This window comes from Scyliorhinus torazame, chromosome 27 (assembly GCF_047496885.1).
Source record: "Scyliorhinus torazame isolate Kashiwa2021f chromosome 27, sScyTor2.1, whole genome shotgun sequence".
NCBI classification, from domain to species: Eukaryota; Metazoa; Chordata; class Chondrichthyes; order Carcharhiniformes; family Scyliorhinidae; genus Scyliorhinus; species Scyliorhinus torazame.
The window spans coordinates 6,313,861-6,331,607 of NC_092733.1; the positions used below are offsets into that span (position 1 = coordinate 6,313,861).

General features: G+C 51.0%; 1 protein-coding gene across 3 annotated transcripts in view; it reads left to right on the forward strand.

Moving 5' to 3' along the window:
• LOC140403158 (mitochondrial adenyl nucleotide antiporter SLC25A24-like) overlaps nt 1-17,747 on the forward strand; it is a 68,539-nt gene that overhangs the window by 27,702 nt on the left and 23,090 nt on the right. For all 3 annotated transcript variants that reach the window (XM_072490854.1, XM_072490855.1, XM_072490853.1), the window contains one exon: nt 12,770-12,877. In XM_072490854.1, coding sequence (XP_072346955.1) covers nt 12,770-12,877 — 108 coding nt within the window. The remainder of the gene's footprint in view (nt 1-12,769; nt 12,878-17,747) is intronic.

The window sequence follows — 17,747 nt, forward strand, 5'->3', positions numbered from 1 at the left end:
TTCCCTCAGGCGTTCTTACAGTGTCCACTCTGGCTCAGTCAGAAAGGTGTGGCTTCTAGTCCCTCCCCAGAGAGCTGAGCACTACCCAGTGCAGAACACTGAGCTTGCAGCACAGGCAGAAGGCCATTCGGTCCATCTAGTGTGTGCTCCACACGGGCCTCCTCCAAATAAATTGCTAAATTTTGCCAAGAAATGTCGGGAAGGAAGTTGTCAAGAGAAAGTCTGCAAAGGGATCAGAACGAATAGGTTATGTGAGTGGGCAAACATTTAGCAGATGAGGTGTAAGAAAAACAGCAAATTATTTAAATGGAGAGAGACTGCAAACACGGGGGTACAGAGGGATCTGGGTGTCCTGGTACATTAATCACAAATAGTATGCAGGTACTGCAGGTGATTGGGAAGGGAAAGAGAATGTTGCTGTTTATTGCAAGGTGAATGGAATCTATAAGTTGGGAGGTTTTGCTGCAGCTGTACAGGGCCTGTGTGAGACCACATCTGGAATACCGGGTACAGTCTGCTCTCCTTGTTTAAAAAAAAGGATATAATTGCGTTAGAAACAGTTCAGAGAATGTTCACGTGAGTCATTCCTTGGATAAAAGGGCTTATCCTCTGAAGAGGATTGGAGTTTAGGAGATCGAGAGGTGATCTTAGTGAAACAAATAAGATCCTGAGAGAGATTGACAGGGTGGATGACTGGAGGATGGTTTTACTTATGGCGGAGACTAGAACCAGCAGACACAGTTTAAGAAAAAGAGGTCTCCCTTTTAGGACTGAGGTGAGGAGAGATATTTCCCTCAGATGGCCGTTACAGTGGAATTATTTTCCCAGAAAGGCAGCGGAGGCTGGGTCAGTGAATTTATTCAAGGCAAAGTTAGACAGATTTTTGATAGACTTGTGCACCGTTGGGATTCAATGTCATGATCAGAGGGTATACAATACGGCACCCTGCACGTCGTGGGGGGGGGGGGGGGGGGGGTCACCTGACCTGTGGGTCGAAGATCAGCTAACACATGTCAGAAGTGGTTGTAACAAGCCTGCAGATGCCTTGGTTGTCAAAGGATGTTATTGGTAACGTTAAGTTTGCAGCAACGGTGTCCATCATCCTGCATCATGAAAAACAAGGCAATGGACAAGGGTGCCAAGGGTTATGGTGGGTGGGTGGGGCAGACAGGAAAGTGGAGCTGTGACCACAACCAGGCCAGACTCGAAGGGCTGAATGTCCTAATCCTGGTGCTGGCTTCCAACTTTACATTTTGCTTCACTTATTGATTCCAGCTTACTCTTAAATAAATCTTCACTCTTCACCTCAATCACTCCGTGTGGAGCTGTGGAAATACTCTTGAGTTATCATGATTTCATGAACATTTCATTTCCAGACTGTTTAAACTAAATTTCAATTCTCAGTCAGGCTGGCCAGATTCTCTGTGTTACCAGTTCAGTAATCTCGCCAGTACAGCACACGACCCCGATACAGCAGACTTGACACGCGATGCTCGAAATTCACTCTCTCAGTGTGGGGTCTGTAGTCACTCCCTGAGAGAGAGGTCACACAGTTACTCATGTCTTACCAAAGGCGAAGGTTTGTTCCATTAAAGTGGATCTGTTGCAGGTTTAACCCGGACAATGACGCGATTATCTTTGCTGCGTGGTTCTCAAGCGAGAGCACAACGCGGCGGAGAATCCCGGGAAAGGCCTCCAATATCCTCCCGACAGCCTCCGCGCCTCGCGGGATTCACACAAGTCTCGCGAGACATTGGAGTTGGAACTCCGTCCCAAATGGGCGAGGCCAAACGCCGCTCCCGGAGGTAGGTCGTAAACCCACTTACGACTTACCTGTCCAGGATCCACCAGCCTCCCTCGATTCTCCAGTCTTCCCAGGCGGAACGGCAGGCGGGGGGTCTCCCGGGCCATCCAAGACCCCTGAGTCAGTGCAGGGTGGCCCCCTGGAAAGTGGGCACCGTGGCACTGCCCAGCTGGCAGAAGCACTGCCTGGGTGCCCAGCTGGCAGTGCAAGGGTGCCCGGGTAAAACTGCCAGGGGGCGAGGGGGGCCATGCCCATGAAAGGAGGGTGGAGGAGGGGTCTGAATGGTGAGGGTGGGCAGGACTGGTAAGTCGGGGCCTCTGGGAAGTTGGAGGGCGATTGGTGGGCCTGGGGAGGCCTGAAGAGAGGGGGGCCCCCCCAATGACCCCATAGCGGGGTGTCCTCACTTGGGTGGTGTGGGGTAGTGTCCATGTGTGTGGGGGGTGACATTGCGCATGGGTGGGGAGTGTGGGGGACCCACAAGCTCACTTAGAGATCAGGGCACCTTTTCAAAATGGTGGCCCGATCTCTGAGTTCAGCTTTAAATTCCAAGTGTGGGTTAAACTAATGGGAAACCAAAAAGTGACTAAGTGTCACTGAGTAGCGATGGGGAACTCACCAGTAGAGCCGGCGGGAAACTCCCTGTGAAACCCGCCACAAATTAACTTGGAAATGTTTTGGCAGAATCACGCCCAACGTGTCATCAGCTGTGGGTCTTGACTTCCGTCTCTGGGGTCCCGGGTTCGAATCCCACCACGGCACATGGTGAAATTATGAATTCAATAAAAATCTGGAATTAAAAGTCTAATGATGACCATGAAACCATTGTCGATTGTTGTAAAAACCCATCTGGTTCACTGATTTCCTTTAGGGAAGGAAATCTGCCGTCCTGACCCGGTCTGGCCGAGATGTGACTCCAGACCCACAGCAATGTGATTGACTCTTGATTGCTCCCTCAAGGACAACTGGGGATGGACAATAAATGCTGGCACAGCGACACTCACGTCCCAAGAACAGATTTTTAAAAAAAATGTGGTGTAGGTACACCCACTGTGCTGTTAGGGAGGGAGTTCCAGGATGTTGCCCCAGCGACAGTGAAGGAACGGCGATATATTTCCAAGTCAGGATGGTGAGTGACTTGGAGGGGAACCTCCAGGTGGTGGGCTTCCCAGGTATCTGCTGTCCCTTGTCCTTCTAGATGGTAGAGGTTGTGGATTTGGAAGGTGTTGTCTGAGGAACATTGGTGAGTTGCTGCAGTGAATCTTGTCGATGGTACACACGGCTGCTACTGTGCATCGGTGATGGAGGGAGTGAATGTCTGTAGAAGGGGTGCCAATCAAGCGGGCTGCTTTGTCCTGGATGTTGAGCTTCACGAGTGTTGTTGGAGCTGCACTAATCCAGAAGTGGGGATATTTTGTCACATTCGTGAGCCTTGTAAGATGGTGGATAGGCTTTGGGGGTCAGGAGCTGAGTTACTTGCCCCAGGATTCCTAGCCTCTGACCTGCTCTGGTAGCTACATTCAGTTTCTGATCAATGGTAAACCCTAGGATGTTGATAGTGGAGGATTCAGTGATGGTAATAGAAACATAGAAAATAGAACCAGAAGGAGGCCATTCAAGTCTGCCCCGTCATTCATTATGATCATCAAGTTCAATACCCTCATCCTGTATTTCTCCCATATCCCTTTAGCCCCAAGAGCTATATCGAATTCCTTCTTGAAATTACACAATGCTTTGGCCTCAACTACTTTCTGAGGTGGCGAATTCACTGCTCTCTGAGTGAAGAAATTTCTCCTCCCCTCAGTCCTAAAAGGTTTACCCCTTATCCTCAAACTATGACCTCTAGTTCTGGACTCCCTCACTATCGGGAACATTCTTTCTGAGTCTACCTTGACTAATCCAATTAGAAATTTATATATTTCTTTGAAATCCCCTCTCACTCTTCTAAACTACAATGACTATAATCCTAACCGAATTAGTATCTCCTCATATGACAGTCTCGCGATCCCAGGAATCAGCCTGGTAAACCTTCGCTGCGCTCCCTCCATAGCAAGAATATTCTTCCTCAGATAAGGACACCAAAACTGGACACAACACTCCAGGTGTGGCCTCACCAATGCTCTATACAATTGCAGTAAAACATCTCTGTTCCGATACTCAAATCCTCTCGCTATGAAGGCCAACATACCATTTGCCTTCTTTAGAACATAGAACGATACAGCGCAGTACAGGCCCTTCGGCCCACGATGTTGCACCGAAACAAAAGCCATCTAACCTACACTATGCCATTATCATCCATATGCTTATCCAATAAACTTTTAAATGCCCTCAATGTTGGCGAGTTCACTACTGTAGCAGGTAGGGCATTCCACGGCCTCACCACTCTTTGCGTAAAGAACCTACCTCTGACCTCTGTCCTATATCTATTACCCCTCAGTTTAAAGCTATGTCCCCTCGTGCCAGCCATTTCCATCCGCGGGAGAAGGCTCTCACTGTCCACCCTATCTAACCCCCTGATCATTTTGTATGCCTCTATTAAGTCTCCTCTTAACCTTCTTCTCTCCAACGAAAACAACCTCAAGTCCATCAGCCTTTCCTCATAAGATTTTCCCTCCATACCAGGCAACATCCTGGTAAATCTCCTCTGCACCCGCTCCAAAGCCTCCACGTCCTTCCTATAATGCAGTGACCAGAACTGTACGCAATACTCCAAATGCGGCCGTACCAGAGTTCTGTACAGCTGCAACATGACTTCCTGACTCCGGAACTCAATCCCTCTACCAATAAAGGCCAACACTCCATAGGCCTTCTTCACAACCCTATCAACCTGGGTGACAACTTTCAGGGATCTATGTACATGGACACCTAGATCCCTCTGCTCATCCACACTTCCAAGAACTTTACCATTAGCCAAATATTCCGCATTCCTGTTATTCCTTCCAAAGTGAATCGCCTCACACTTCTCTACCTTAAACTCCATTTGCCACCTCTCAGCCCAGCTCTGCAGCTTATCTATGTCCCTCTGTAACCTGCTACATCCTTCCGCACTGTCGACAACACCGACTTTAGCGTCGTCTGCAAATTTACTCACCCACCCTTCTGCGCCCTCCTCTAGGTCATTGATAAAAATGACAAACAGCAACGGCCCCAGAACAGATCCTTGTGGTACGCCACTTGTAACTGAACTCCATTCTGAACATTTCCCATCAACCACCACCCTCTGTCTTCTTTCAGCCAGCCAATTTCTGATCCACATCTCTAAATCACCCTCAATCCCCAGCCTCCGTATTTTCTGCAATAGCCTACCGTGGGGAACCTTATCAAACGTTTTACTGAAATCCATATACACATCAACTGCTCTACCCTCGTCTACCTGTTCAGTCACCTTCTCAAAGAACTCGATAAGGTTTGTGAGGCATGACCTACCCTTCACAAAGCCATGCTGACTATCCCTGATCATATTATCCCTATCTAGATGATTATAAATCTTGTCTCTTATAATCCCCTCCAAGACTTTACCCACTACAGACGTGAGGCTCACCGGTCTATAGTTGCCGGGGTTGTCTCTACTCCCCTTTTTGAACAAAGGGACCACATTTGCTATCCTCCAGTCCTCTGGCACTATTCCTGTAGCCAATGATGACATAAAAATCAAAGCCAAAGGTCCAGCAATCTCTTCCCTGGCCTCCCAGAGAATCCTAGGATAAATCCCATCAGGCCCCGGGGACTTATCTATTTTCAGCCTGTCCAGAATTGCCAACACCTCTTCCCTACATACCTCAATGCCATCTATTCTAATAGCCTGGGTCTGAGCATTCTCCTCCACAACATTATCTTTTTCCTGAGTGAATACTGACGAAAAATATTCATTTAGTATCTCGCCTATCTCTTCAGACTCCACACACAACTTCCCATCCCTGTCCTTGACTGGCCCTGCTCTTTACTGCCTGCTGTACCTGCGCGCTTACATTCTGCGACTGATGCACGAGGAAACCAATGCCATTGAATGTCGGGGGCGATGCCGTGATTCTCTCTTATTGGGGATGGTCATTACCTGGAACCTGTGTGGCGCGAATGTAACTTGCCACTTGTCAGCCCAAGCCTGGATATTGTCCAGGGCTTGCTGCATTTGGACATGTATTGCTTCATTCTCTGAAGTGTCACGAATGATGCTGAACATTGTGCAATCATCAGCGAACATCCCCACTTCTGACCTTATGTTCGAAGGCAGGTCATCGATGAAGTAGCTGAAGATAATTGGGCCGAGGACACTACCCTGAGGAACTCCTGCAGTGATGTCCTGGAGCTGAGATGATTGACCTCCAACCACCACAACCATCTTCCTTTGTGCCAGGTTTGACTCAAACCAGCGGAGAGTTTCCCCCCTGATTCCCATTGACTCCAGGTTAGCTAGGGCTCCTTGATGCCATCCTTGGTCAAATGCTGCCTTGATGTCAAAGGCAATCACTCTCATCTCACCTCTGGAGCTCAGGGGCGTCATTCTCCGACCCCCCCAGCGGGTCGGAGAATGGCCGTTGGCCGCCGTGAATCCCGCCCCCGCCGGTTGCCGAAGTCTCCGGTACCGGATATTCGGCGGGGGCGGGAATCGGGCCGCGCCGGTTGGCGGGCCCCCCCGCTCGATTCTCCGGCCCGTATGGGCCGAAGTCCCGCCGATAAATTGCCTGTCCCGCCGGCGTAAATTAGAATACCTATTTACCGGCGGGACAAGGCGGCGTGGGCGGGCTCCGGGGTCCTGGGGGGGGCGCGGGGCGATCTGACCCCGGGGGTGCCCCCACGGTGGCCTGGCCCGCGATCGGGGCCCACCGATCCGCGGGCGGGCCTGTGCCGTGGGGGCACTCTTTCCCTTCCGCCTCCGCCACGGTCGCCACCATGGCGGAGGCGGAAGAGACTCTCCCCACTGCGCATGCGCTGGAAACTGTCAGCGGCCGCTAACGCTCCCGCGCATGCGCCGCCCCGACATGTAATTTCCACGCCAGCTGGCGGGGCAGCAAAGGCCGTTTCCGCCAGCTGGCAGGGCGGAAATCCCTCCGGCGCCGGCCTAGCCCCTCAATGTTGGGGCTCGGCCCCCAAAGATGCGGAGCATTCCGCACATTTGGGGCAGCGCGATGCCCGTCTGATTGGCGCCGTTTTGGGCGCCAGTCGGCGGACATTGCGCCGTTTGGGGAGAATTTCACCCCAGCTCTTTTGTCCATGTTTGAACCAAGGCTGTAATAAGGTCAGGAGCTGAGTGACCCTGGCGAAACCCAAACTGAACGTCCGTGAGCAGGTTATTGCTGAGTAAGTGCCGCTTGATAGCACTGTTTTTTAAAAAAATATTTTTTATTCTCCTTTTTCACATTTTCTCCCAAATGTACACCCAACAATAAACAATAATCAGTAACGGATGTGATGTCAATTCCCATATCAATAATAACGATCCCATCCTCCCACCAAACCCCAAACATTGGCCAGCATGTTTACATAAACAAATGACAAAAAGGAATCAGGAATCACCCATAATCACCATTAACACATACAGCCCCCCTCCCCCCAACCCTCCCAGCCCCCAACCCCCCTAATGTTCGATGTGATCCAATTCTCGAAAGTGCATAATGAATAACGCCCATGAATTGTAGAACCCCTCCATCCTTCCCCTCAGTTCAAATTTGACCTTTTCAAGCGTTAAGAATTCCAGCAGGTCCCCCTGCCCGCCTGGTCTGACACCCCAAATATGGTCTCCCGGGGGCCCGGGTCCAGTTTCACGTGCACCACTTTAGAGATTACCCTAAAACCTTCTTCCAGTAATCCTCCAACTTTGGACAGGACCAAAACATATGAACGTGGTTTACGCCCTCCCCACCCCACCCCGCAACATACATCTTCTACCACCTCAAAGAGCCGGCACATCCTCGCCCTTGTAAGGTGCGCTCTATACACCACCTTCAGCTGTCTCAGTCCCAACCTCGCGCACGAGGTGGAGGCGTTCACCCTCCGGAGCACCTCACACCAGTACCCCTCCAAGCCCTCTCCCAACTCTTCCTCCCACTTTGCATTGAACCCTTCTAGCGGCACCTTCTCTTCCTCCAAAATAGCCCCGTAAACCGCCGATACTACCCCCTTCTCCAGACCCCTGGCATCAGCACCCCCTCCAGCAGTGTGGAAGCCGGCTCTACGGGGAAGCTCTGTATCTCCTTTCTGGCAAAGTCTCGAACCTGCATGTATCTAAATATTTCCCCCTGCTCCAGCCCATACTTCACTCCCAGCTCCTTCAATCCCGCAAAACGACCCCCAAGAAACAAATCTTTTAGTGTCCTAATTCCTTTCTCCTCCCATCTCCAAAATTTCCATCCCACTTCCCTGGCTCAAATCTGTGGTTCCCCCGAATCGGCATTTCCCTTGACCCTGCCCCCAACCCGAAGTGCTGTCGAAACTGCCTCCAAATTCTCAACGAAGCTATTACTATCAGACTCCCTGAGTATCTCCCCGGGGCCGTCAGGTGTGGCGCTGCCGCTAGCGCCTTCAATCCCGATCCCCTACCCAAACACTCCTCCATTCTGACCCTTTGGGAGTCAACCCCTCTGACCCAGCTCCGTACCTTCTCCACATTCACCGCCCAGTAATAATACATCAGGTTCAGAAGACCCAAACCCCCTGCCTGCCTTCCTCTCTGTAGTAGCACCTTTTTAATTCTGGCCACCTTCCCTCCCCATATGAATTAGGTAATCATCCCTTCAATCTCTCTAAAAAATTCAGTTGGCAGGAAAATCGGCAGGCATTGAAAAATAAACAGGAATCGTGGCAGCACATTCATTTTAATCACCTGTACCCGACCCGCCAGTGACAGAGGGAGACCATCCCACCTTGCCAGATCAGCTTTCAGTCTCCCCACCAAACTAGAAATGTTGTACCTACGGAGCCCCCCCCACCAGTCTCGAGCAAGCTGCACCCCCAGGTACCTAAAGTGAGTTCCTGCCTTATGGCAGTCCCCCCACCCTTGGCCGAGACACCACAAAATATTCACTCTTGTCTAGATTTAATTTGTACCCTGAGAAAGACCCAAACACCCGAAGCAGCTCCAGTATTTCCCCTATTGACACACTTGCTTCCGACATGTATTATAACGAGTCATCGGCATACAAGGACACCCTATGCTCTATCTCCACCCGCACTATCCCTTTCCATACCCCCAAACCTCTTAATGCGATGGCCAATGGCTTAATCGCGGGTGCAAACAGCAGGGGGGGGACATAGGACATCCCTGCCTAGTCCCACGGTGGAGGCTTGATAGCACTGTTAATGATTCTTTCCATCACTTTACTGATGATTGAGAGCAGACTGGTACGGCAGTAATTGGCTGGGTTGGATTTGTCCTGTTTCTTATGTACTGCACACACCTGGGCAATTTTCCACATTGCCGGGTAGATGCCAGTTTTGTCGCTGCACTGGAACAGCTTGGCTAGGGGTGCGGCAGGTTCTGGAGCACAAGTCTTCAGTACTATTGAGCAGCACGGTAGCACTGTGGCTTCACAGCGCCAGGGTCCCAGGTTCGATTCCCCGCTGGGTCACTGTCTGTGCGGAGTCTGCACGTTCTCCCCGTGTCTGCGTGGGTTTCCTCCGGGTGCTCCGGTTTCCTCCCACTGTCCAAAGACATGCAGGTTAGGTGGATTGGCCATGATAAATTGCCCTTAGTGACCAAAAAGGTTAGGAGGGGTTATTGGGTTATGGGGATAGGGGGAAGTGAGGGCTTAAGTGGGTCGGTGTAGACTCGATGGGCCGAATGGCCTCCTTCTGCGCTGTATGTTCTATGTTCTATGTATTGCCCAAATATTGTCAAGCCCCATAGCCTTTGCAGTATCCATGCCTTCAACTATTTCTTTTTTTTTCAAATTTAGAGTACCCAATTAATTTTCTTTTCAATTAAGGGGCAATTTAGCCAATCCACCCAGCTTGCACATTTTTGTGTTGTGGGGGCGAAACCCACGAAAACACGGGGAGAATGTGCAAACTCCACACGGACAGTGACCCAGAGCCGGGATCGAATCTGGGACCTCAGCGCTGTGAGGTCGCAGTGCTAACCACTGCGCCACCGTGCTGCCCAGCTATTTCTTAATATCATGTGGAGCGAATCGTATTGGCTGAAAACTGACATCTGTGATGCTGGGGACCTCCAGAGGAGACCGAGATGGATCATCCACTCGGGAGTTCTGGCTGACGATTGTTGCGAATGTCTCAGCTTTGTCTGTTGCACATATGTGCTGGGCTCCTCCATCACTGAGGATGGGGATATTTGTGGATCCTCCTCCAGTGAGTTGATTAATTGTCCACCACCATTCACGGCTGGGTGGGGCAGGACTGCAGAGCTTAGATCTGATTCGTTCGTTGTGGAATCACTTAGCTCCATTACTTGCTGCTTATGCTGTTTGGAACACAAGTAGTCCTGTGTTGTAGCTTCACCAGGTTGAGACCACATTTTTCGGTATGCCTGATGTTGCTCCTGGCACGCTCTCCTGCACTCTTCATTGAACCAGGGTTGACCCCCTGGCTGGGTGGTAATGGGAGAGTGGGGGATATGCTGAGCCATGAGATTGCAGATTGTGGCTGAATACAATTCTGCTGCTGAGGAAACTGAGGCCAATTTAATGTGCCTGCTGCTAACTGATTCTCAACAGCTAACGCCACACAGATCAGAGGCTAAACCCAGGATAATTACTGGGTTTCCCAAACGCCCAGTGAGTGTCAAAAGAGACAGCTACATCACTTTCTGTTCGGTCACCACATTCCTCTTCCTATAATGTTCGGTATTACTGGGCGAACTGTGAACTCAGGATATTAGTGGCCTGTCAGTGTCAGCTCTGTCTCGGTGGTACCACATTAGCCTCTGATTCGGAGAGTCATGGGACCTGAGCATACATTCCAGGCTGACACTCCCAGTGCACTACCGAGGGAGCACTGCACTGCCAGTGGGTCAGTACTGAGGGAGTGCCGCACTGTCGGAGGGTCAGTACTGAGGGAGTGCTGCACTGTCGGAGGGTCAGTACTGAGGGAGTGCTGCACTGTCCGAGGGGCAGTACTGAGGGAGTGCCGCACTGTCAGAGAGTCAGTATTGAGGGAGTGCCGCACTGTCAGAGGGTCAGTACTGAGGGAGTGCCGCACTGTCAGAGAGTCAGTATTGAGGGAGTGCTGCATTGTCAGAGGGTCAGTACTGAGGGAGTGCCGCACTGTCAGAGAGTCAGTACTGAGGGAGTGCCGCACTGTCAGAGGGTCAGTACTGAGAGAGTGCCGCACTGTCAGAGAGTCAGTACTGAGGGAGTGCCGCACTGTCAGAGGGTCAGTACTGAGAGAGTGCCGCACTCTCAGAGAGTCAGTACTGAGGGAGTGCTGCACTGTCAGAGGGTCAGTACCGAGGAAGCACTGCACTGTCAGAGGGTCAGTACTGAGGGAGTGCTGCACTGTCAGAGGGTCAGTACTGAGGGAGCACTGCACTGTCAGAGGGTCAGTACTGAGGGAGAGCTGCACTGTCAGAGGGTCAGTACTGACGGAGTGCTGCACTGTCAGAGGGTCAGTACTGAGAGAGTGCTGCACTGTCAGAGGGTCAGGACTGAGGGAGTGCTGCACTGTCAGAGGGTCAGTGCTGAGGGAGTGTTGCACTGTCAGAGGGTCAGTACCGAGGGAGCACTGCACTGTCAAAGGGTCAGTACTGAGGGAGCGCCGCACTGTCAGAGGGTCAGTACCGAGGGAGCACTGCACTGTCAAAGGGTCAGTACTGAGGGAGTGCTGCACTGTCAGAGGGTCAGTACTGAGGGAGTGCCGCACTGTCAGAGGGTCAGTACTGAGGGAGTGCAGCACTGTCAGAGGGTCAGTACTGAGGGAGCACTGCACTGTCAAAGGGTCAGTACTGAGGGAGTGCTGCACTGTCAGAGGGTCAGTACTGAGGGAGTGCCGCACTGTCAGAGGGTCAGTACTGAGGGAGTGCTGCACTGTCAGAGGGTCAGTACTGAGGGAGTGCCGCACTGTCAGAGGGTCAGTACTGAGGGAGTGCAGCACTGTCAGAGGGTCAGTACTGAGGGAGTGCTGCACTGTCAGAGGGTCAGTACCGAGGGAGCACTGCACTGTCAAAGGGTCAGTACTGAGGGAGTGCTGCACTGTCAGAGGGTCAGTACTGAGGGAGTGCCACACTGTCAGAGGGTCAGTACTGAGAGAGTGCTGCACTGTCAGAGGGTCAGTACAGAGGGAGTGCCGCACTGTCAGAGGGTCAGTACAGAGGGAGTGCTGTCTTGTTTGAGGGTCTGAGGGGGTGCTACACTGCTCGAGAGACTGGGAGAGCATTTCATTGAGGGACTGAAGGAGCATTGCACTGAAGGACTAAGGGAACATTGCATGGAAGGACTGAGGGAGTGCTGCATTGTTTGAGGGACTAAGGGAGCCCTGCACTGTTGGGAGGTGCAATCCTTTGGATGTGAGTTTAAACCAAGACCTGCCTTCCACGGCACTATTTCCAAGAGGAACACATGGACCTCTCCCCAGTGCCCTGACCAACGCAATCCCGCAACCCATAGGACGAGAAATCACATGATTTGGTCATTCTGATGTGTGTGGGATCTTGCTGTTTGAAAATTGGCTGCTGCATTTCCGACATTACAGCAGAAACTACACCTCAATGGTCATTGGCTCAGAACCTTGGGAGGTTGTGAAAAGCTCAACACAAACGCAAGTCTTTATTGTGGTTTTGCGGAGGTGGATGGCATCGAGCGATGCTTACTTCTGTTTCTCACACTTTCAGGGCTCCTGCTTTTAAACAATTAAAGTTTCAGAAAACTACATTTTGAAAGTGCTCTTTCATTGACAGAATGTCATCCAGCACAGGAGGAGGCCATTCAGCCCATGCTGCCTGTGTTGGCTGTTTGAGACATAAAAAGGCACCCTGATGATGTCCTGTTGCTAAGACTTTGTTTTTCAATCCCTGAACAGTACAAAAGGTTATTCCTGAGTTCGCACTCCACACTCAAGGTGCACGAACGTTTTGTGGCGGGTTCCCTCGCTGGTGTCACGAGCCAGACCCTGATCTACCCGATGGAGGTAAGCAGCTCCTATTCTGACTGACAACAGCACCATGGCTAAAAAAGGCTGGTCAGGAGAGATGACCTATCCCCAGGATTATAGAGGGGGTTCCGCGAGGGTGTTTAGGATATTCAAAGGAACTGAGAGGGCAGAAAAAGAGAGTGTTTGTCGCCGATGGCAAAATGGAGCCAACTCAGTTAACAATTTTAAATCTGAGATGGAAAGATTTCACATAAACGAGAGAATGTGGGTGGAGATGTGGATCTAGTGAAGATACAGGTCAGGCAGGATTTCACTGAATGGCCAAACAGACTGGATGAGCTGTTCGTGCCAGTAACCACAGGCTCCCATGTCTCCAGCAGACTCATACCTGGTACAACAGGCCTATCACCGACCACACGGGAGCAGCAGGAGGCCATTCAGACCCTTTATCCATTCCACTGCCATTCAATCACATCTATTACAACCCCGTAACAGTGGCTAGGATACTGGACAGAAATTCCAACATTTTAATTTTAATTTTGTGGACTCTGAGGAAAAGACACCTCGCCCCAGGAGTGACTGCACAAAAATAGGGATATGGTAAATTAAAACAAACTTTATTACTAATACAGTATTAAAGTATCTTTAACATCACACCAGAAAATATTAACAATTACCCCTTAAACAATGCTAATCGATAGTGAATACCGAAATGTTTAACTGCTATCTTTATTCCCAATCAAACAAAAAATAATTTACGTTCTCAATCCACTGTTAAATATAGTTATCACTCAGCAATACCTATTTTACAGAGATTTTTAAAACATTTAGAGTCCACAATTCTTTTTCCCATTATGGGGCAATTTAGCGTGGCGAATCCACCTACCCTGCACCTCTTTGAGTTGTAGGGGTGAGACCGACACAGACATGGGCAAACTCCACACGGACAGTGACCCGGGGCCGGGATCGATCCCGGGTCCTCGGCACTGTGAGACCGCACCACCGTGCCGCCCCTACTTTACAGAGATGTCTGGATACTCTACTGCGAGAAAGAGAGATGTTTTGAAACAGCTTTAAAGAAAAGATCTGAGGGCAGCACGGTGGCGCAGTGGTAGCACTGAAGCCTCACGGCGCCGAGGTCTCAGGTTCGATCCCGGCTCTGGGTCACTGTCCGTGTGGAGTTTGCACATTCTCCCAGTGTTTGCATGAGTTTCGCCCCCACAACCCAAAAGATGTGCAGGGTCGGTGAATTGGCCACGTTAAATTGCCCCTTAATTGGAAAAATGAATTGGGTACTCTAAATTTATTTTTAAAAAAGAAAAGATCTGAATCCTGTCAGAACCGTGCAGAAACTCTGGCTATATTTCTTCAGAAGCTGTTCCAGCTTGTTTCAGCTCACCTAATCACACCCTTCTGAACTGCCTGGAAAGAACCTGCAAATCTATCTACAGACACATCTTTTAATTGAACTGAGATGCTTGACTTCTGCTCACATCTCTAACTAACAGTGCTCTTCTGCAAAATACCTGATACTTTGGCTTCTCCCTGTAATTACATGATCTTACCAAGCTGCAATCTGATTAACTACACAGGGAATCCTCTTAATCTAAACAACATTCCGTTAGCCCAAGCTTTTTACGATACTTTAATTGCACCCCGGCTCCCAAAATCTTTCAACCCAGGATTCTTTAAAAACACGACTAACCACTTCCGGTGACGGCGGGCGGGAGGCGGCCGCACAATGCAGGGCTCCCGTTCGGGAACAGCATTTTTGGGGCTTTGAGCCCGGTCCCAGGGTCCACGGAGGCGGCAAAAGCAGGGAGAAGGCACAGAGGCGGCCGAGTGAAGGCACAGTGAAGAAAAATGTCGAGGGTGAGCAAAAGAACGTCCATAAGGAAAACAGCTGAAGGTCCGTCGGGGAGTGGAAAGGTCACCGCAAGGTCACCAAGGAAAATGGAGGCTGGAGCACCAGGGGAGGTCGCATTGCTTACGGCTGAAGAAATAACTAAGGTGATGGCTGCGGAATTCGAAAGGCAGTTTACAAAATACATGGAGACAATGAGGAAGGAGATGAGAGAGTTTGTTGAGTGTGTTGGTGGAGGAGGCGATTTCCCCGGTGACGAAGGCGGTGGCGAGCGCAGTGGCGGAGGTGCGAGAGCAAGGGGAGGCACTGAAGGAAGTGGAGGAGACATTATTGCAGCACGGTGATCAACTTGCCCCGATTAGGAAGGAGATGCGGAAGGTGATGGACATTATCAAGGATCTGCAAGGAAAAATGGAAGATCTGGAAAACAGATCCAGGCGACAGAATTTGAGGATTGTGGGGCTGCCCGAAGGAGTTGAAGGACCGAGGCCGACTGAGTATTTTGCCGCGATGCTGGCGAAACTATTGGGGGAGGATCCCTCCCGATATGAACTGGATCGGGCTCACCGGTCGTGGAAGCCTGTACCAAAGGCGAGTGAGCCGCCAAGGGTAGTGAGTCTGTGCTTCCGTAGGTACAGTGTGAAGGAGAAGGTCCTGTGCTGGGTGTGATAACCTGCCTGCTTACCTTTGGCTGGGGACTAATGACAATCCCACAATCCTGTGGGAGTATGAGCTTCCTGAATGAGGGGGGTGGAGAAACCATTAGTAAACTCCAAGTATAAATAAAGCTGGCCAGTTTGGAAACAGCAGGAAGGAGTGTGCAGCAAGGGAAGTTGCTGCTGCTGTTATATATATATGTTATTGCAAATAAACGTTATTATTTTGTATCCTTAAAACTCGTGCTGGATTCTTCGTGGCCCTCACAAAACTGGCGACCAGGGTTAAAGTGAATAGCTGTCTACACTGCTGAAGCCACCTCCCTGGATTTTTGTTGGATACAGGTTGGAAGTTGTTTTCTATTATACCATGCCTCTGTACGGACGTTTGGATGTTTTTGATGCTGCGCTGGAAAGCTGGAACCAGTACACACAACGGATGCGTTACTATTTCCGGGCAAACAATATCATCGAAAATGAGCGCCAGGTGGTCATATTGCTCACCGCCTGCGGCCCGCATACGTTTGGGGTGATTAGAAGCCTTACGTACCCAGCTGCACCGGACACCAAAATGTTTGATGAACTTGTGAATATAGTGGTGCAACATTTTAACCCAACCCCGTCCACGATAGTCCAGCGTTACCGGTTTAATACCGCTGAGAGGACCCCTGGAGAATCCCTTGCCGATTTTCTATCCAGGCTACGCAGGATTGCGGAGTACTGTGACTATGGTGAGACCTTGTCAGAAATGTTACGCGACCGTTTGGTTTGCGGTATTAACAATGCGGCCACCCAGAGAAAGCTGTTAGCTGAGCCAACATTGACTTTTCAACAGGCCATTCAAATAGTATTGTCCCGAGAGAGCGCAGAACGAGGAGTGCAGGAGCTACAGGGAATGGAAGTGCATGCCTTGGGGCGCAACCCCTTCCGTCCGAAAACGTCCCCCCCGCACTCCTGTGGTACCTTGGGCGAGGCAACGTCCGGACCGACGCCAGTGGCCATCGGACATTCCTCCCCGAAGGGAGCCTTCTCTAGATCCACTGGATAAGGAGCCATGTCCGTGCAGACTTGTAGGCGCCGACCCCGTCGAGGACGGCGGTCCTGGGGGCTCCAGAGGCGCCGTCGTTCCGACCGAAACTGGGACCAGCCCAGGGGCCGTAACTGGGACCAGCCCAGAGGCCGTACCTTCCATGTGGATGAACCTGCGGCGACTACTCCTGAGGACGTGGAGACGGAGGACGACTGCCTGCAGTTGCATTGTGTGGCAGCTCCCCGTGTGGCCCCCATTAAGGTGACAGTACGGGTCAATGGCCACCCGCTTGAGATTGAGTTGGACACTGGCGCAGCGGTCTCCGTGATCGCATTCAACCATTTGACCACATCAAGCAGGGTATACAGACCCTTACATTAACCGACTCACAGGCCAGGTTAGCCACCTACACGGGGGAACCACTGGACATTGCAGGAACTACAATGACCCCTGTTGTTTATGGACGCCAGGAGGGGCATTTCCCACTTATCGTGGTGCGCGGCCATGGGCCCAGCCTGTTGGGTCGGGACTGGTTGCGCTATTTGCGGTTGCAATGGCAGCACATCCTCCAAACAGTTTCTGAAGGGTTGACTGAGGTGCTAGGACGATACCCAGATGTATTCCAGCCTGGTTTGGGGAAAATAAAAGGAGCCATAACCCATATCCAAGTCGAACCAGGAGCCACGCCGCGCTATTTCCGGGCGCGCCCGGTGCCTTACACCTTGCTCGAGAAGGTAGAAGGGGAGCTCACTCGTTTGGAGAGTTTGGGTATTATCAGGCCCGTCCGTTTTGCTGACTGGGCAGCTCCAATTGTAACTGTAATGAAGCCAGATGCCACAGTTCGCTTGTGTGGCGACTATAAACTTACAGTGAATACGGCTTCCCGACTCGACCGATATCCAATGCCTCGCATTGAGGATCTCTACGCGAAGCTTGCAGGTGGACTCTCGTTCACAAAATTAGATATGAGTCACGCCTACCTGCAGTTGGAGCTGGACCCTGCCTCCCGACCATATGTAACGATTAATACACACCGGGGCCTGTATGAATATACACAGTTGCCCTTTGGAGTATCCTCTGCCTGCGCAATTTTTCAAAATGTTATGGAGGGCATTTTGAGAGGTTTACCACGTGTTGCTGTCTACTTTGATGACGTTTTGATTACAGGGACGTCGGAGCAGGAACATTTGGAAAATCTGGAGGCTGTCCTTAGACGCTTTTCGGAGGCTGGAGTCTGTTTACTTCTCACAAAGTGCGTCTTTCAGGCGAAGGAAGTAGTCTACCTAGGTTATCGGGTGGACCGCGAAGGTTTGCACCCCGTCGCAGAGAAGGTGCGTGCAATTCAACAGGTCCCCG